General features: G+C 42.8%; 1 protein-coding gene across 1 annotated transcript; it reads right to left on the bottom strand.

Moving 5' to 3' along the window:
• Positions 1 to 1,303: 1,303 nt before the first annotated feature.
• On the bottom strand, positions 1,304 to 11,723 carry amdhd2 (amidohydrolase domain containing 2). Its single transcript, XM_070449245.1, has 12 exons — positions 11,614 to 11,723; positions 9,545 to 9,681; positions 9,237 to 9,373; positions 8,733 to 8,872; positions 7,005 to 7,059; positions 6,532 to 6,744; positions 5,977 to 6,065; positions 3,577 to 3,721; positions 3,244 to 3,351; positions 3,102 to 3,170; positions 2,527 to 2,628; positions 1,304 to 2,092 (listed from the first exon to the last, which is right to left on the bottom strand). Exons 2-12 carry the CDS (start codon positions 9,625 to 9,627, stop codon positions 2,019 to 2,021), a joined length of 1,215 nt encoding a protein of 404 aa, XP_070305346.1. The 5' UTR covers positions 9,628 to 9,681; positions 11,614 to 11,723; the 3' UTR covers positions 1,304 to 2,018.
• Between the last annotated feature and the right edge of the window lie 7,573 nt (positions 11,724 to 19,296).

Below are 19,296 nucleotides of genomic sequence, written 5' to 3'. Positions count from 1 at the left end.
GCAAGAGCCTCTCGATGGAAGCTGCAGTGTACCCAAGTGGCATCGGGAGCAACTGCTTGCATACACGTTACCACTCCACTATGTCACCCTGTCATGGCTTTTGCACCACAGATACCAACACATCTTGACCACCAAAGTCCATTTGAGGTCACAAAGCTGTCCAGTACTTTTAAAATATCCTCTTATGTTGTCCTGGTTTCCAGAAGAGGATGTKTTCCTTAATTGACACCCCATAAACATAACAGATACCAGGAGCTGTGCCAGGCCCGCCACGTCTATTGACTCATCCAGCTGTAATGCATATAATTCACCGGCTTGTATGCGAAGCAGTAATTGTTTTAAAACATCTCCTGCCATGTCAATGATGCGTTGTGAAACAGTGTTGTTTGATGAAGGCATTGTCTGTATAGTTTTTCTTCTTATTAATGGTATCTGTTGCTTTTACACATATTACTACTCGAAAGTCGTTTTTTTTCCTCGCTCAAAAAACTTCCGTGGCTTATTTTTSAAATTGTCATGTTTCGTTTCRAAATGTCTGCGCAAGAGGGAAGGTTTCCCGCGAGAGAGTAGCGGTTAATGTGATTGATGTTAATTATTTGACTAGGCTACCTGTAATCAATATTGTGTTGTTCTGCTGAACATTAGATGGTTTAATTTTTTMGGGGGCAGTGAAACYAGGCTACTCAGGCGAGAAGAAAAAAACTCACCCAAATGTTGGAAAATATAAATGTACCGTTTGAAAATTTGAAGAAAAACTCATTTTTATTTACCCCCAACGGCATTGCGCGTACTCCAGTTTGGGAATACCTGATCTAGAGAATCAAAATGTGAGACAAGTTTTTGAGCGGACTATTGCATCACTATTAGTCACTCTTAGGCCCAGAGCATAGCGGAGCAGAGTAGCAACATCAGGGATCAGGGATTTTCACCAAACGGACAACTGGTGAAAAGAAAACAGTTACAGTTGTGTGATAAATGAGTCTATTAAATCAGATACAGCAGATATTTAATTAAATCTACAAAGGAAGTAAAATCATGCTTAAACGTTGTACCTTGTTTAGGGTTTGGGAGCGTGGGGCATTTAACCCTGTGTTTGTACTTGAGTGATGGTCAGACTTGAATAAAGCATAAACAATCCCAGTGTCTAACAAGRAATTGTGAGCTCACAGCCAAAAAGGCATCTAATTATATAGCTATGTCACGTTCCTACACAATTTCCTGATTTTCACAGGCCGACCACTTAGAAGTTAAATCATGGAAAATTTGAATTTTACCCACTAATAGAACATAGGCTTTCACCAAATTGACAGGAGTTTTATGATTTTATTTATTGGGGTGGATTATCCCTTTAATAGACTGGTTTTATGCATAACAACTTTCTATCCAAGCTGGGAGAGATCGAGAACAGCTCATGTCATGCAGGTTCCGGTAGCCTATACTGGACAGATGTACAATATATTCAAAAAAATCAATTGGTAGCTGATTAGTATGTTGTTGCATCGCAAATACATTTTACACTCTGCAATGTCTGAATTTACAACTTTAATTACTTAAGTAATTACATTATTGCCATCAGCCCAAAAATGTCAGCATTGCGACACCGTGTATAGCTTTGTGAAATGTTCGGCTTAACATGAGAAAATTWTAACCAAATAGGCCTACCAATAAACACTGATCCATTAGCTAATGCAAAGCTTTACATGCCCTTCCACCACAGAAATCCTATCATCGATTCGATATGCATGCAGCTGCATAGATATGTCACAATTTCAGCACAATGGACAACAATCGGTAGTCTATACTTTATGAGTGGCTGTCTGGCTGACACTTAAGATTTTGTTTTAGGGAGGGATCCAACCTTGCGGGGGTCCAGAGAAACTGCGTTACCCCAGTGCTATGTTCCCATGTATCAAACAACACATAGTGCACTTCTTTAGGGAATAGGATGCCATTTGGGGCATGCCCATTTGGTCCACGTGGGTGGGTGGGGCAGTGGTGGGGGACTGATTATTTTGAGGTCATTTCCTCCACACTTCCTGGCCTGCGATGTAGGTGGCTCTGACATTGAGAGCATCATCCAGCAGAACGAGATCTAACGGAGGAGAGAGGGGGACACGTTTTACTATTTAGTGCTTCTTCCTACACCACACACAAGACCTAGACCAGTTGTTTTCAAACATCTCTTCGGGACCCACAGACATTTCAATTTTCTCACATTTGTGGAATAGTTAAAAAACATGGAACAGCTGGGGGTCCCCGAAGAGAGGTTTGAAAACCCCTGACCTACACAACCAGTTGAGGAGACTAATCCTAACTAATCAATGACCTTAATTAATCAATTAAGTACAAGAGGGAGAGAACCTGTAGACATTCAGCCCTCCAGGAATTGAGTTTGACACCCCTGGAGTAGACAGAGTGAGACCGCCCTCTGCTGTTTACTTTCTCACCTGCCCCTAGTCCAGGGGACCTTTACAATCGCTTACTTAGGTGTGTGTGTGTGTGTGTGTGTGTGTGTGTGTGTATCACCTGCGTCTGCCCCATAGTCCAGGGTGCCTTTACAATGGCTGATGCCCAGGAGCTGGGCCGGGTGTAGCGACGCTGCCTCCAGGGCTTGCTCCACACTGCAGCCTGTCATCACAAACACACACAGGGCCGGATTACCGAATGGGAATGCAGGGCACGTGCTCCGGGGCTCCCAACCTTCAGGGAACCCCCAACCAAATGTTATTCATTTTTATCTTTGGGGGTTTGGGGGCCCYCTGGAGGTCGGGGGCCCTGGAGCACATGCCCTGCATACATGGCAAAATTCTCTCTCTGCATCATGTTAAAATGTTTAGAATAGCAGGACATCAGCTTTAAAACTGCTACAACAGCATTATAAAAGTGCAACAAAAAATGTTTTGTGTTAAAATTCAGGAAGTTATTTTCCTAAAAGGGGATGGGGGCCCCCTGGAGGTCGATGACCTAGGGACCCAAATGTGGTAGTCCGGCCCTGCACACACACGTGTGCACACAGACACACATGTAGTAAGTAACCACATATTTAGAAGGACTGAATAACTTTTGTAAGAAAGTAAAAGGGCGAACACACACACACTCACCTGAAGCCTGTTTGAAGTGRCTGACACACATGTCCATTGTGGCTATACTGCCACTGAGCGTCTTGGTGCCTATGAGTAAAGACAGTTTTAGAGACAGCTTTGGGGAAAAGTTATGTTGACACCTTACAAAAGAGATTCTGACCTGCTACATAAGCATGGAGCCCCTGGATCTCAATGACTTGCTGACCCAAGGTGTGGCGGCCCGGAGGTAGACCCATCGCTGTGATGGCATCAGTCACCAACACTAGACCTGTAGGACAAACACATTAAGCCAACACAAACATTGCCATAGATTTCTTGTGATTAGTATGCATATTATACCTGACATTGCTTGAACAATTGCTGGTTTCAAGACTGAAACCCACAGCATTAGAACAGAAGACTCCAATAAACACTCCAACACAACCCCACACACACAGAGACACACATCAGAGCACACACACACAGAAGATGTGCGTGTAGTTCTTATACAGACCTGTAGGGTGTGCTCTGTGGGCAATACGCAGGGCGGCAGAGTTGGTGTGGATGCCATCGGCAATCATTCCGTAGAAGACCGTCCGGTCCTGGGGAACCTGGTCGCTGGTGAGGAGACCCACGATGCCCGGGTCTCGATGGTGGAACTAACCCACCACGGTCACCATGGCAACAGAGAGAGACATCCATCATCTTTCATTACGTTATTACAGTAGCATTGTGAAACTGTAGTTGAATAGACTTGGCAAGGCATCTGAAGCATGTGTCCAACAGTATAGAGTAGACAGTATGTCTGTGATTTGGCTGACCACACCCAGAGGTGGACAGGTTAATCATTGACCCCATTTACACTTCTCTCCTATTTATACTGTATGGTTTGAGAAACAGAAACACTATCAGTGTAGTGATGCAGGTCTTTAGATGTTGTACACATGAAATTGTGTCATTCCAAATTTTATAAGCAACGTTACATTACATTTTGTATGTCTCCAGCCGTTTCCCCTATCCAGCTGTTCCATACTCCGTGTAGCCTGCTGCTAGAATGGATGGAGATGTATCGTTCAAGTTGCAAAAAAATGGATTATAACGTTGCAGATAAAGTTGAAAGTGAAATCGCACAAGAAGTGTCTTTGGTGGTAAAAAAAGCAAGATTCTCCTATAAGGGTTGTCCAGTAAAACYTCAGTCAGCGATGTTACTGGAGGGAGAAACAGATGATTGTACTACACTCAAATACAAAAACTAACATATACAGGACATACTAAAAATGTACAGTTGAAGTCGGAAGTTTACATACACTTAGGTTGGWGTCATTAAAACTCGTTTTTCAACCAATCCACAAATTTCTAGTTTTGGCAAGTCGGTTAGGACACCTACTTTGCGCATGACATAAGTAATTTTTCCAACAATTGTTTACAGACAGATAATTTCACTGTATCACAATTCCAGTGGGTCAGAAGTTTACATACACTAAGTTTACTGTGCCTTTAAACAGCTTGGAAAATTCCAGAAAATGATGTCATGGCTTTAGAAGATTCTGATAGGCTAATTGACATAATTTGAGTTAATTGAGTCAATTGAAGGTGTACTTGTGGATGTATTTCAAGGCCTACCTTCAAACTCAGTGCCTCTTTGCATGACATCATGGGAAAAGCCAAAGAAAAGACGTGTGTAGGCCTCCACAAGTCTGGTTCATCCTTGGGAGCAATTTCCAAACGCCTGAAGGTACCACATTCATATGTACAAACAATAGTATGCAAGTATAAACACCAAGGGACCACGCAGCCGTCATACCGCTCAGGAAGGAGACGCGTTCTGTCTCCTAGAGATAAACGTACTTTGGTGCGAAAAGTGCAGAACAACAGCAAAGGACCATGTTAAGGTGCTGGAGGAAACAGGTACAAAAGTATCTATATCCACAGAAAAATTAGTCTTATATCGACATAACCTTGAAAGGCTCCTCAGCAAGGAAGAACTGCTCCAAAACCGCCAGACTACGGTTTGCAACTGCACATGGGGACAAAGATCYTACGTTTTGGAGAAATGTCCTCTGGTCTGATGAAACAAAAATAGAACTGTTTAGCCATAATGACCATCGTTATGTTTGGAGGAAAAAGGGGGAGGCTTGCAAGCCGAAGAACACCATTCCAACCGTGAAGCACGGGGGTGGCAGCATCATGTTGTGGAGGTGCTTTGCTGCAGGAGGGACTGGTGCACTTCACTAAATAAATGGCATCATGAGGATGGAAAATTATGTGGATATCTTGAAGCAACATCTCAAGAAATCAGTCAGGAAGTTAAAGCTTGGTCGCAAATGGGTCTTCCAAATGGACAATGACCCCAAGCATACTTCCAAAGTTGTGGCAAAATGGCTTAAGGACAACAAAGTAAAAGTATTGGAGTGGCCATCACAAAGCCTTGACCTCATTCCTATAGGAACTTTGTGGGAAGAACTGAAAAAGCGTGTGAGAGCAAGGAGGCCTACAAACCTGACTTAGTTACACCAGCTCCTTCAGGAGGAATGGGCCAAAATTCACCCAACTTATTGTGGGAAGCTTGTGGAAGGTTACCTGAAACGTTTGACCCAATTTAAACAATTTAAAGGCAATGCTACCAAATACTAATGGAGTGTATGTTCTGACCCACTGGGAATGTAATGAAATAAATCAACTGAAATTAATAATTCTCTCTACTATTATTCTGACATTTCACATTCTTAAAATGAAGTGATCCTAACTGACCTAAGACAGGGAATTTTTACTAGGATTAAATGTCAGGGATGGTGAAAAACTGAGTTTAAATGTATTTGGCTAAGGTGTATGTAAACTTCCAACTTCAACTGTATGTGCTCACTGTGCTAAATGGAAAACATAATACAATATGATGCTGTGTTATATTACTCACAGGCAGCATAGCATTGAAGAGATGTGTGATGAATGAAGCACCGTTCTGCACAGCCTCCTCAGCTTGGGACAGGTTGGCTACAGAGTGTCCTACACATGGAATAGGTTGACAGGTACACTTAGTGATATCACATCATCCTACACAGTGTGGCAACCTCCTGCTTACAGACAGGAGATGTCTATTGGATTTTATCAACAGCCTGGTTTTCTGTTGTTTAAAATAAGTCTTCATAAACCCTTTATAAGGCCTATATAGATSCTTAATAAAACATTTGAGCAGATGTAATACATACAGTGTAAAGGCTGTCATTCCCAGCATGCACATAAAGAGTAGTATCTAAGTCATACATGTAAATTATATTTTATTCCCATTCCCAGAATACTACACCTACCTAGAGACACAGTGATGTACCTCTGAGCCATCTCTGACCATATGACATAGATGATTCATAAAACATGCATATGGCCTACATAGATGCTTCACAATTAAATCATGCATAAGCAGATGTCATAGGCCTACATAAAGAGTATCCTATTCCCAGTTTAATACACCTACCTAGAGAAACAGTGATGCCCCTCTGAGCCAGCTCTCTAATCACCGTCTCACTGTTGGGTAGCTCGGGGGCCAACGTCACCATGGCAACGTTATCCAGGGTCCCGTAGGTCTCAATCAGGTCCAACATGCCGCCCGACTGGAAGGAGCGCAGGTACTGCTCCGGATGGGCTCCCTTCTTCTCTAAACTGATGAATGGACCTTCTAGATGACAGCCTTGAGAGAGAGAGAGAGGGAGAGGGGGGGGGGGGGTAGAGACGGCGAAATGGACAGAAAGGGCAGAAATATGAAATATTGACAGAATGTGTAATGGAGTAAAATAGACACAACATATTTCAAGCATATCACACTGTTTTATAACATTTCTTCCATCACCATACAGTTATATGGAATTCAGTATTGGAAAACATGTCCAGATATAAGGACCACTCAGACATATGAAGATGTGTCTACATCCTTCCTGACTGCATCCTTACCCAGAACTCCAGCTCCCTCCACTCCTCCACTATGAACTTTAACCTCAGCCAAGACCTAGAAAACAGGTATTTTACTTGAAAAGGTACGTGCATAAGGATTTCATAACACATGCATAAATATTGCATTCATAAGCAATACATAAMAATTTGATCGAGCCTGCCTGGAGTGCCAGGCCAGGTGGGTGTGGTTTGCATATTTGAGACTATTTGGATCCAAATCAAATCACATTTTATTGGTCACATACACATATTAAGCAGATGTTATTGTGGGTGTAGRGAAATGCTTGTGTTCCTAGCTCCAACAGTGCAGTAGTATCTAACAATTCACATTGCACCAGACAAGATCAATCCACCACAGCTCAAGTATTTGAAAGAAAACCAACACTATTTGAAACACATTTGAATGGGAGTCACAAATGACATACTTTTGTATATATAGTGTATGTGGACACCCCTTCTTATTAGTGGATTAGGCTACTTCAGCCACATCCGTTGATGACAGGCTTATACAATCAAGCACACAGCCATGCAATCTCTATAGACAAACATCAGCAGTAGAATGGCCTTACTAAAGAGCTCAGTGACTTTCTACTAAAGAGCTCAGTGACTTTCTACTAAAGAGCTCAGTGACTTTCTACTAAAGAGCTCAGTGACTTTCAACGTGGCACCGTCATAGGATACCACCTTTCCAACAAGACAGTTCGTCAAATTTCTACCCTGCTAGAGCTGCCCTGGTCAACTGTAAGTGCTGTTATTGTGAAGTGGAAACATCTAGGAGCAACAAAGGCTCAGCTGCAAAACGGTAGGCCACAAAAGCTCACAGAACAGGACCGCCGAGTGCTGAAACGCGTAGCGCGTAAAAATCACTACAGTGAGGTAATATGTACATGTAGGTAGTTATTAAAGTGACTATGCATAGATAATAACAGACAGTAGCAGCAGTGTAAAATGGCGGGAGGACAATGCAAATAGTCTGGGTAGCCATTTAATTAGATGTTCAGGAGTCTTATGGCTTGGGGGTAGAAGCTGTTTAGAAGCCTCTTGGACCTAGACTTGGCACTGCTTGCCACGCGGTAGCAGAGAGAAAAGTCTATGACTAGGGTGGCTGGAATCTGACCATTTTTAGGGCCTTCCTCTGACAACGCCTGGTATAGAGGTCTTGGATGGCAGGAAGCTTAGCTCCAGTGATGCACTGGGCCATACACACTACCCTCTGTAGACAATTCTGTGCTTCCAACTTTGTGGCAACAATTTGGGGAAGGCTCTTTCCTGTTTCAGCATGACAATGCCCCCACGCATAACGCAAGGTCCATACAGGAATGGTTTGTTGAGATCGGTGTGGAAGAACTTGACTGGCCTGCACAGAGCCCTGACCTCAACCCCAACAAACACCTTTGGGATGAATTGGAATGCCAACTGCGAGCCAGGCCTAATCGCCCAATATCAGTGCCCCGCCTCACTAATGCTCTTGTGACTGAATGGAAGTAAGTCCCCGCAGCCATGTTCCAAAATCTAGTGGAAAGCCTTCCCAGAATAGTGGAAAGCCTTCCCAGAATAGTGGAGGCTGTTATATCAGCAAAGGGGGGGGGGACCAACTCCATACGCCCATGATTTTGGAATGAGATGTTCGACGAGCAGGTGTCCACATACTTTTGGTCATAAAGTGTATGTGAGACAATGGTGAGAAACGGGACATGTTGTTGAGAGGACAGGTGTGAAGGTGCCTACCTTGTGGTAGATGTTTGGAGGGGAGGTGACTAGGGTGGGTAAAAAAGAGGTGACACCATGCTCCAAGATTTTCTTGGCTACTAGGGCCACACCTCCTCTGACATTACTGGTTGCTTGCGAGAAGTCGATGCCATATCCTCCTGTGGGTGTAAAACAATGGATCATTGATTGAGTTTGGAAAATCCTGTATCCAATGGCTTCCTTGTTCTGGTGAGAGGAACAGCTCGCAGGCTCTGTTAGTTTTAGCAAGGAACACTCCTCCAATAAAGCTTTGTGGTCCCGTGTGGCTCAGTTGGTAGAGCATGGCGCTTGCAACGCCAGGGTTGTGGGTTCATTCCCCACGGGGGGACCAGGATGAATATGTATGAACTTTCCAATTTGTAAGTCGCTGTAAGAGCGTCTGCTAAATGACTTAAATGTAAATGTAAGAAGCCCATACCTGCAATTGAATTGGGGACAGTCCCTGGAGTGAATTGACACCCCCCCCCCAAAAAAAAGACTAACCATTGATCTGAACGTCAATGAACCCAGGAGCGATGATGAGGCCTTCACAGTCAACACGTTGATCTGCATAGCCTTCCTCATCAAAGAACAACTTCTCTGGGTCTAGGATCCTCCCTTCCCGCACCCACAGATCCTCTCTGGAGGAAAGACAGGAACAATACACACATTGTTACACACACACTGTTACACACACAGTAACACACATCGTAACAACGCTTGTTTTACATGTAACGGTATTTATTTTACATGTGTAACGGAGTGTGTATGTATGTTCATATCCACGTGCTTGTGTGTTCATTTGTGTGTACCTCTGCAGCTTGTGATCTCTTAGTATCCTGCAGTTGACGAACTGGGTGATCGGCGCTTTCGACACAGACTTATTGGTAGGCATCTTCCACAAMACGCTATGTCACCTCTCCTGAAGTGTAGTCACTTCAAGCAGACTCTCTCTATAAATAACAGCCAAAGAACAGTACAGACAAGTTATCAAAGAAAGCCTTTGAGGGTTACACTATTACAGTACACTATTACAGTACCAACCTGTAAAACCTTGAATAGCCAACTGTTCCGTCTTTATTTTTCAGGTTACATATCACATCTGGGATAATCAGTATACCAACCCACCACCATAAACAGACACACCAATGTAAGAACCTTCCTATAACAACATTGTACAATGCTGAAGGTGCAACATTGGACTTTGAKCCCCATGGTGTCATTGCATTTTATTTCACCCTAGAACAGATCTGATAAGAATCTAACACTAAAGCCATTTGAATACAGTGATGTTAGTCTATTAATGAATAACAGTGTGTAGGAAGGCAAAGATACCGTAAATTACATGATAACAGGAAATAAATGTATWTCCATGACAGAATAAAAGCAATGTTGGACTTACCTTGCAGAGAGCATAGTTTCAAATACATGCAACTTAAATGTTACATATCCCAAAATGTGTATTTGAAATCTTTTGGACATCAGAGCAACCTTAAGGGAATCTTATTCGAGTCAGAAAATGATGTTCATATGACAGAGAAGATATACAAAACCTTGCAGAGAGCATATCCAACTGACAATCTCTTAGAAAAAAATATAAACTATTGGAACCAAGACTTAATAAAAAGAACTGATGTTGGCACAAGGTGGAGGGAAAGCTTGAGCATAACTAACTAAATTAAAGTTAAAGAAAATGTATGCTTAATCCAGTATGAACGAATGTATAGAATTTATAATACAAAAGACAAAATTCTGAAATTCAACAGCACAACGGCAGTCATATCTTAAGTGTAAAACTATACTGACCAAAAATAAAAAAATGTAAAGTGTTGGTCCCATGTTTCATGAGCTGAAGGAAAAGATCACAGAAAATTTCCATACGCACAAAAAGCTTATTTCTCTCAAATTTTGTGKAATTTTTTGGGGCATCCCTGTTAGTGAGCATTTCTCCTTTGCCAAGACAATCCTGACAGGTGTGGCATATCAAGAWGCTCATTAAACAGCATGATCATTACACAGGTATACCTTGTGCTGGGGACAATAAAAGGCCACTAAAATGTGCAGTTTTGTCACACAACACAATGCCACGGAAGTTGATGGGAGCCTGCAATTGGCATGCTGACTGCAGGAATGTCAACCAGAGCTGTTGAATGTTCAATTCTCTGCCATAAGCTGCCTCCAAAGTCGTTTTAGAGAATTTGGCATTACATCCAACTGGACTAAAAACCACAGACCATGTGTAACCACACAGGACCTCCACATCCGGTTTCTTTACCTGCGGGATCATCAGCGACCAGCTACCCAGACAGCTGATGAAACGGAGTATTTCCGTCTGTAATAAAGCCATTTTGTGGGGAAAACGAAAACGAATTCTGATTGGCTGGGCCTGGCTCCCAAGTCATGTGAAATCCATGGATTAGGGCCTAATGAATTTATTTCAATTGACTGATTTCCCTATATGTACTGTAAGGCAGTAAAATCTTGAAATAGTTGCATTAATAGTTTTGTTAACTATATTTATATGATGCATACTTTCATGCATCATATAAATATAGTTAAGAGTTTTTCCGAACACACGCGCATAAGAGGGGGTCTTTRACGCGCAGAACAAATATACCGCTGGAACACCGATTAAGTTGTTTACATGTTCGAATAATTCGAAAGATTTCGGCGTACGCTTATTTCAATMTTTACCTTACACCGATTAAGATAAGCATAGTAAAGTTTGTACATGACCATTTCCATAGTCGGCGTAAGCAGTTTAATATAGAGTTATTAATATGCATGTAAACGTACATCAATGTCTTACATGAAAACGTTGGTCTGATCTCAGCTGTAAACGAATAAGATAGCTCATCTTTCTTTTGAATAAATCGAATACTTGCCCCATAGAAGACAGTCAAGTCGCAGTCAGTGAGAATTCCAACAACCGTAGACGGATGGAATCATGTGAGAATGATGCAGTCAGCTGATCAAAACAACGACCGGACTTGCGGAAGCGAAATAGCTAGGATACACGTAACAAAGAACAATGATGTTTCAGCGGATGTATAAATCTGAAGCATCCGGTTAGCGTTTCCACTCGGAGCAAAGCTCTCGTAGTAACTTGCGGATAGGAGGGTCTGAGGACTGGCAGAGAGCYTTAGCTCCAGAGGCGGAGGAGGGTGGTGGTTGGAAGAGCGCCACGGTAGCTCTTGATAAAGAAGAACATCAAGGCTGCGTTTCAAACTCAACATACAGTCCAAACACTTAAAAGACACACCCTCGTCCACTTACCCTTGCCTTATACCCTTACGGGAATACCCATCGCCATCTTGGTGGGTGGTCCAAATGATTAGCCAAGCAAGGGACGTTTGCAACGTAAGCCCCTCAGCCCTCGTTTTTAGTCGGCTTTGCGAGTGTACAATTATGTTCACTCCGGGGCCTGAAACTCCCCATAATTCAATTCGCGACGATTGTACAAGTGGCGTCACTACAGTCCCTGGTTCAAATCCAGGCTGTATCACATCCAGCCGTGATTGGGAGTCCCATAGGGCGGCGCACAATTGGCCCAGCGTCGTCTGGGTTTGGCCGGGGTAGGCCGTCATTGTAAATAATACTTTTTTCTTAACTGACTTGCCTAGTTGGATCAAGGTTAAARAAAATAAAAATTTAAGTCCGGGAAAACTTAAAAACAACATCAATGGAGAAGTCAACATACAAGTGTAAGTATAAACGAATGCAAATAAGTTATAAATTGTGGTACTAATGCAAAAAGTAAACACTTTTGTTTGGTTATCATTTTCCTTCAGAAGTTCCAGCTAGGCATTCTAACGGTATTTAGAAAATTAATTTGCTAGCTATCATACAGTGCAGTAGGCGAATATTAATAATGATATATTTAATAAGTAAACATGCACTCATAATTGACTGCAGCGCATGTAAAGCACCCACAAGCTACCGGTGCCTGAAAACAAAATCATTGCGGGATGAACGAGTGACGAATWAACAAAGTTAAGTTGGTTTTATAGTCACACATTCAGACGATTCGGATGTTTAACAGACGTACCAACAGACGTTCGCCAAAAGCCATTTAAAGTGGTAAAAATCAATAACTAATTAATTGATTACCACAGAAACGAAAAKAAWWTTGATATGATTTATTCTATAAATGTCTAGCATACTTTTACAACCTTTGTTTAGAATACAAATTCCAGTTTTGATTTTATAGAAATACATAGAATCTATCAAATGCAATTTAAAACTGTATAAATCAATAAGTAATTCATTGATTGTCACAGAAACATCAAACTATGTATGATTTATTCTATAAATGTCTAGCATACTTGTACAACCTTTCTGGCTAATCCATTTGTGGTTTCAGGGTGGGCGAAAACAGTTMGGTGCTGTGGAATCAGTGAAGGTAACCAGAAGTGGGCTTGTGATAATTGTTTGTGTTTCTGCTGGTCAGAGGGAGCAGGCGCTCCATGTTAAATGAATGGGGGCAAGAGATGTGAATTGTTTTGCTCTCAAGAAAATGGTGCCATTGAAATMAGTGATTYCTGGGGTAGCGGTAAATGTGAAAGTTGACCAACTGAAGGGGAAGATTCCCGGTGTTTGTGATGCTTGTCGTTTGGTGCTACGCAAACAGGATTTTTTAAATTACATTTTTTTATTTCACCTTTATTTGACCAGGTAGGCCAGTTGAGAACAAGTTCTCATTTACAACTGCGACCTGGCCAAGATCGGATGGCAGGAGTGGTGAAACAGAAGAGTTGTTGTTTGTTCTTTTGAGTTATGATGTTGAGTCTTTGCCCGACAAAGTGATGTTAAGATATGTAAGTTTTCCTGTACAAGCTTTTGTGACGAATACATTACGTTGTTACAGGTGTCAAGCTTATGGGCATGTGGCAGCAGTGTGTAGAAGGGAGGTTCCTGGCTGTGAGAAGTGTGCAGAACGGCATGAGACAAAATAATGTGTGGCATTGGGTGAAGTAGTGGTATGTGTTAATTGTAGGGGTGCCCATGGGACTGGGGAACAGAAATGTCCTGTGCGAGAGAGGCAGGTTGAGCTTACCAGGGTTAGAGTAGTGTAGAAGTCATATGCTGAGGCAGTGAAGAAAGTAGAAGAAGATGGGTCAAGGGGGAAGGATCCTGAGAGGAGTGGTGTGAGTAGTAGATCTGTACCAGTACAGAGGGATAGGTCACCAAGTGATATGTTTCAGTAAGATTGGATTTTCAGCATTTATAGRAATGGTTATCAACTGTACTGCAGGGATGGAACGTACGTCGCAGAAAATTGAGGTTGTGGTGGCAGCTGCAGTGTTATTTGGGTGTGCGAGACTTGACGCCAGAAGAGTTGTCCTGAACAAGGACTAAATAGATTTAAATAGTGGAGTAGGTGTTTTTATAGAAAATATATTTTTGTGAGTGGAGTTAGATGGGTGCGCGCGCACACACACACATATACACAGTTGAAGTCGGAAGTTTACATACACTTTAGGTTGGAGTCATTAAAACTCATTTTTCAACCACTCTACAAATTTCWTGTTAACAAACTATGGTTTTGGCAAGTCAGTTAGGACATCTACTTTGTGCATGATACAAGTAATTTTTCCAACGATTGTTCACAGACAGATTATTTCACTTATAATTCACTGTATCACAATTCCAGTGGGTCAGAAGTTTACATACACTAAGTTGACTGTGCCTTTAAACAGCTTGGATGGCTTTAGAAGCATGTCATGGCTTTAGAAGCTTCTGATAAATGATGTCAATTAGCCTGAATCAATTGGAGGTGTACCTGTGGATGTATTTCAAGGKCTACCTTCAAACTCAGTGCCTCTTTAAATGACATCATGGGAAAAGCAAAAAAAAAGCCAAGACCACAGAAAAATAAATGTAGACCTCCACAAGTCTGGATCATCCTTGGGAGCAACTTCCAAACACCTGAAGGTACCACGTTCATCTGTACAAACAATAGTACTCAAGTATAAACACCATGGGACAACGTAGCCATCATTCCGCTCAGGAAGGAGACGCGTTCTGTCTCCTAGAGATGAACGTACTTTGGTGTGAAAAGTGCAAATCAATCCCAGAACAACAGCAAAGGACCTTGTGAAGATGCTGGAGGAAACAGGTACAAAAGTTTCTATATCCACAGTAAAACGAGTCTTATACCGACATAACCTGAAAGGCCACTCAGCAAGGAAGAAGCCACAGCTCCAAAACCACCATAAATAAGCCAGACTACGGTTTGCAACTGCACATGGGGACAAAGATCACACTTTTTGGAGAAATGTCCTCTGGTCTGATGAAACAAAAATATAACTTATTGGCTGTAATGACCATCGTTATGTTTGGAGGAAAAAGGGGGAAGCTTAGAAGCCAAAGAGCACCATCCCAACTGTGAAGCACGGGGGGGGGGGGGCKYTCATGTTGTGGGGGTGCTTTGCTGCAGGAGGGACTGGTGCACTTCACAAAATAGATGGCATCATGATGCAGGAAAATTATGTGGATATCTTGAAGCAACATCTCAAGACATCAGTCAGGAAGTTAAAGCTTGGTCGCAAATGGGTCTTCCAAATGGACAATAACCCCAAGCATACTTCCAAAGTTGTGGCAAAATGGCTTAAGGACAACWAAGTCAAAGTATTGGAGTGGCCATCACAAAGTCCTGACCTCAATCCCGTAGAAAATGTGTGGGCAGAACTGAAAAAGCGTGTGCGAGCAAGGAGGCCTACAAACCTGACTCAGTTACACCAGCTTTGTCAGGAGGAATGGGCCAAAATTCATCTAACTTATTGAGGGAAGCTTGTGGAAGGCTACCTGGAACGTTTGACCCAAGTTAAACAATTTAAAGGCAATGCTACCAAATACTAATTGAGTGTATATAAACTTCTGACTGCCTGGGAATGTGATGAAAGAAATAAAAGATGAAATAAATCCTTCTCTCTACTATTATTCTGACATTTCACATTTTGTAAATATAGTTGTGATCCTAACTGCCCTAAAACAGGGAATTTTTACTGTGATTAAATGTCAAGAATTGTGAAAAACTTAGTAAGTTTATTTTGCTAAGGTGTATGTAAACTTCTGGCTTCAACTGTATTTATTTAATTATTTTTAGCAAAGTATACGGGAATTATTCTCCAGCCTAGTTGGATGCGATAATGTAACATTTATTGGATGCCAACCGCCATTAAACCTCATTGAAGAAGGATGATGATGAGAGAAAGCCCAGTAGCCGGCGGTGGGAGATGTAGCGAGATGGATTTTGGCTGACATTCTGCACATTTTCTCATCAATAAAACATTTGACCTCAATAGTTTTCTGTTCCCAAACTAAAATATGTTAGAGTGGACTATGTTTGTAGACTTTACCCTTTGCCAAAGTTKGATTTTTTCATTTGATTAGAATTTAAAGGGTGAATTGAGTTACTGCATACATGCATTTCACAGAGTAGGCGTTCCCTAACGGAAATATCCAATACATGCTCGATCTCAATTGATGCAAGGCACAACACAACTGGGAACCCTGGAACTCTTTGACTTCCGACTTCAGTGCGTTCAAGACAACTGGGAACTGGGACAGCAACGACCACCCACTGGCAAAAATAATTTTGAACGGTCATCCAACTCGGAACTCGGGCCTCTTTCTAGAGCTCTGAGCTTCTGACCTAAAGATCACTGACATCATGATTTGACCTCATATTTTTCAGACTTTCCAGTTGTCTTGAAAGCACCATGAGTACCACAGTATGAGTCATAATACCCATAAACCCTCGTTGTAAAACCAAGAAATTGTAATTTTTTTTGCCACATTTTTGTGTCTGGGATTTTAGAACTACTTCATATAAGGTCTGTGTTTCATGTAGGCTTACCCTGGCGTGACGTTTTAATAACCATTCAAATCTCTCTCAGACAAGGTAGCATAGTAGGATTTTAGATGTGCAGATAGACCTAAGCCCAGTCTATTTTACCGTTACTATAGTAAAGTCTGTGGGTTATGGGAAAATATAGACGTTAGCATTTTAGTAATCAACCTAGCTAGTAACTTTTTTTTTTGGTCTTTCAGATTGGCGGACCGGAAACCCAACACTCGGGTCTGCAGCTGACATTTTCCGTTGGGAAAGAGAAATGGCCCTGTATTTGCCAGAAAATGTTGCTCATCCATCATCGCAGAAGAGGAAGAGTCATACACTTCCACAATAGCAGAAGAGGTAGATCCAGACACATTCAAAATGGCAGACGAAGTTCCAGGCGCCTCGGTCACTGAAGAATGTAGGAGGCTGCTGTCTACACCGTTGCGGAATGTTCTCACTGAGGTGCATCTTGAGGAAACAGGGCAGTTGAAGGTTCTACAAAATACCTGCAACAGGTATTCAGCATCACAGCTGTCTGATAAAGTACTTAGGATGGAAACAGGACTTCCACATGTTCAACATCGTTGTTGAATACTTGGAATGTTAAAAGGACTGCGTCTACTTTGCCAAGTGGAGGGTGAAGATGCTGTCATTTGAGGAGCAAGTGTTTATGGCTCTTATGAAGTTGCATCACAGCTACACCAACTTGCACCTGGCCCAACTATTCTGTTGTAGTGCAATCACTTGCTGACACGTGATCCACAAGCCTTTTTTCATTAGCATCATGAAGACTTCCAAGTCGGGAGAAGAACCAAACGTGCTTGCGTCTTTTTAGGGGTCCAGAGGGAACTGCAGGCTGGTCATTGACTGTACTGACATGGAAGTTGCTACTCCAAGTCAGATGGATCTGCAGAAGCAAACCTAATCTGTGTARCATTCAATGCACTCCTGGGTGTTGCACTTAATACAGTGATAACATACTGCAGTTATCTGTATCGGACAATGCAAWTGTCCAGAAGTCGCGGTTTGAGAAGATTTTCATGTCTTCATGTCTGGAGACATAATTTTTTTTAACCCCTTTTTTCTCCCCAATTTCGTGGTATCCAACTGGTAGTAGTTACAGTCTTGTCTCATCGGTGCAATTCCCGCACGGACTCGGGAGAAGCGAAGGTCGAGAGACATGCGTCCTCCGAAACCCAACCCAACCAAGCCGCACTGCTTCTTGACACAACATGCATCCAACCCGGAAGCCAGCCGCACCAATGTGTCGGAGGAAACACCGTACACCTGGCGACCTGGTCAGCGTGCACTGCGCCCGGCCCGCCACAGGAGTCGCTAGTGCGGAATGAGACAAGGATATCCCTGCCGGCCAAACCCTCCCTAACCCGGACGACGCTGGCCCAATTGTGCGTCGCCCCATGGACCTCCCGGTCGCGGACAGCTGGGCTCGAACCCAGAATCTCTGGTGGCACAGCTAGCACTGCGATGCAGTGCCTTAGACCACTGCGCCATCCAGGAGGCCCAGACAAAGGCTTCTTGATCCAGAGCTTGACGCGTGCAGCAATTACTGTGTGAACATTCCTCCATTCCTGAACCACAAAGGTTCACAGAGCGTGAGATGCATCTCACAAAAGACATAGCGAGAAACGGGATCCATGTTAACAGGGCAAATGCTCGACTAAAATATGTAAAAATCCTTAAATTCATCCCACCTTGTCTGCGTTATATTAATGTGCTGGTGCAGACTTGCTGTGCACTTGTTAACCTCCAAAACACACTCATCAGAGAAGTAGCTGTTGGTTGGGAAACGAGAACAACGAGGCATGAGGGTTTGGTGTTGAGGGATGATCAAATCAATTCAAATTTATTTATATAGCCCTTCTTACATCAGCTAATATCTCAAAGTGCTGTACAGAAACCCAGCCTAAAACCCCAAACAGCAAGCAATGCAGGTGTAGAAGCACGGTGGCTAGGAAACTCCTAGAAAGGCCAAAACCTAGGAAGAAACCTAGAGAGGAACCAGGCTATGAGGGGTGGCCAGTCCTTCTGGCTGTGCCGGGTGGAGATTATAACAGAACATGGCCAAGATGTTCAAATGTTTATAAATGACCAGCATGGTCAAATAATAATATTCACAGTAGTTGTCGAGGGTGCAGCAAGTCAGCACTCAGGAGTAAATGTCAGTTGGCTTTTCATAGCCGATCATTAAGAGTATCTCTACCCCTCCTGCAGTCTCTAGAGAGTTGAAAACAGCAGTCTGGGACAGGTAGCACGTCCGGTGAACAGTTGAAACTGGAGCAGCAGCACGGCCAGGTGGACTGGTCGTAGGCTCAGGTCCTCAGAGAGAGAGAAAGAAAGAGAATTAGAGAGAGCATACTTAAATTCACACAGGACACCGGATAAGACAGGAGAAGTACTCCAGATATAACAAACTGACCCTAGCCCCCCACACATAATAACTACTGCAGCATAAATACTGGAGGCTGAGACAGGAGGGGTCAGGAGACACTGTGGCCCCATCCGATGATACCCCCGGACAGGGCCAAACAGGAAGGATATAACCCCACCCACTTTGCCAAAGCACAGCCCCCACACCACTAGAGGGATATCTTCAACCACCAACTTACCATCCTGAGACAAGGCCGAGTATAGCCACAAAGATCTCCGCCACGGCACAACTAGGGGCGCCAACCCAGACATTTGTCGATTTGTCACATTGTC

Source organism: Salvelinus sp. IW2-2015, linkage group LG20 (assembly GCF_002910315.2).
Source record: "Salvelinus sp. IW2-2015 linkage group LG20, ASM291031v2, whole genome shotgun sequence".
Lineage (NCBI taxonomy): Eukaryota > Metazoa > Chordata > Actinopteri > Salmoniformes > Salmonidae > Salvelinus > Salvelinus sp. IW2-2015.
This window is presented reverse-complemented; position numbering and strand designations above follow the sequence as displayed.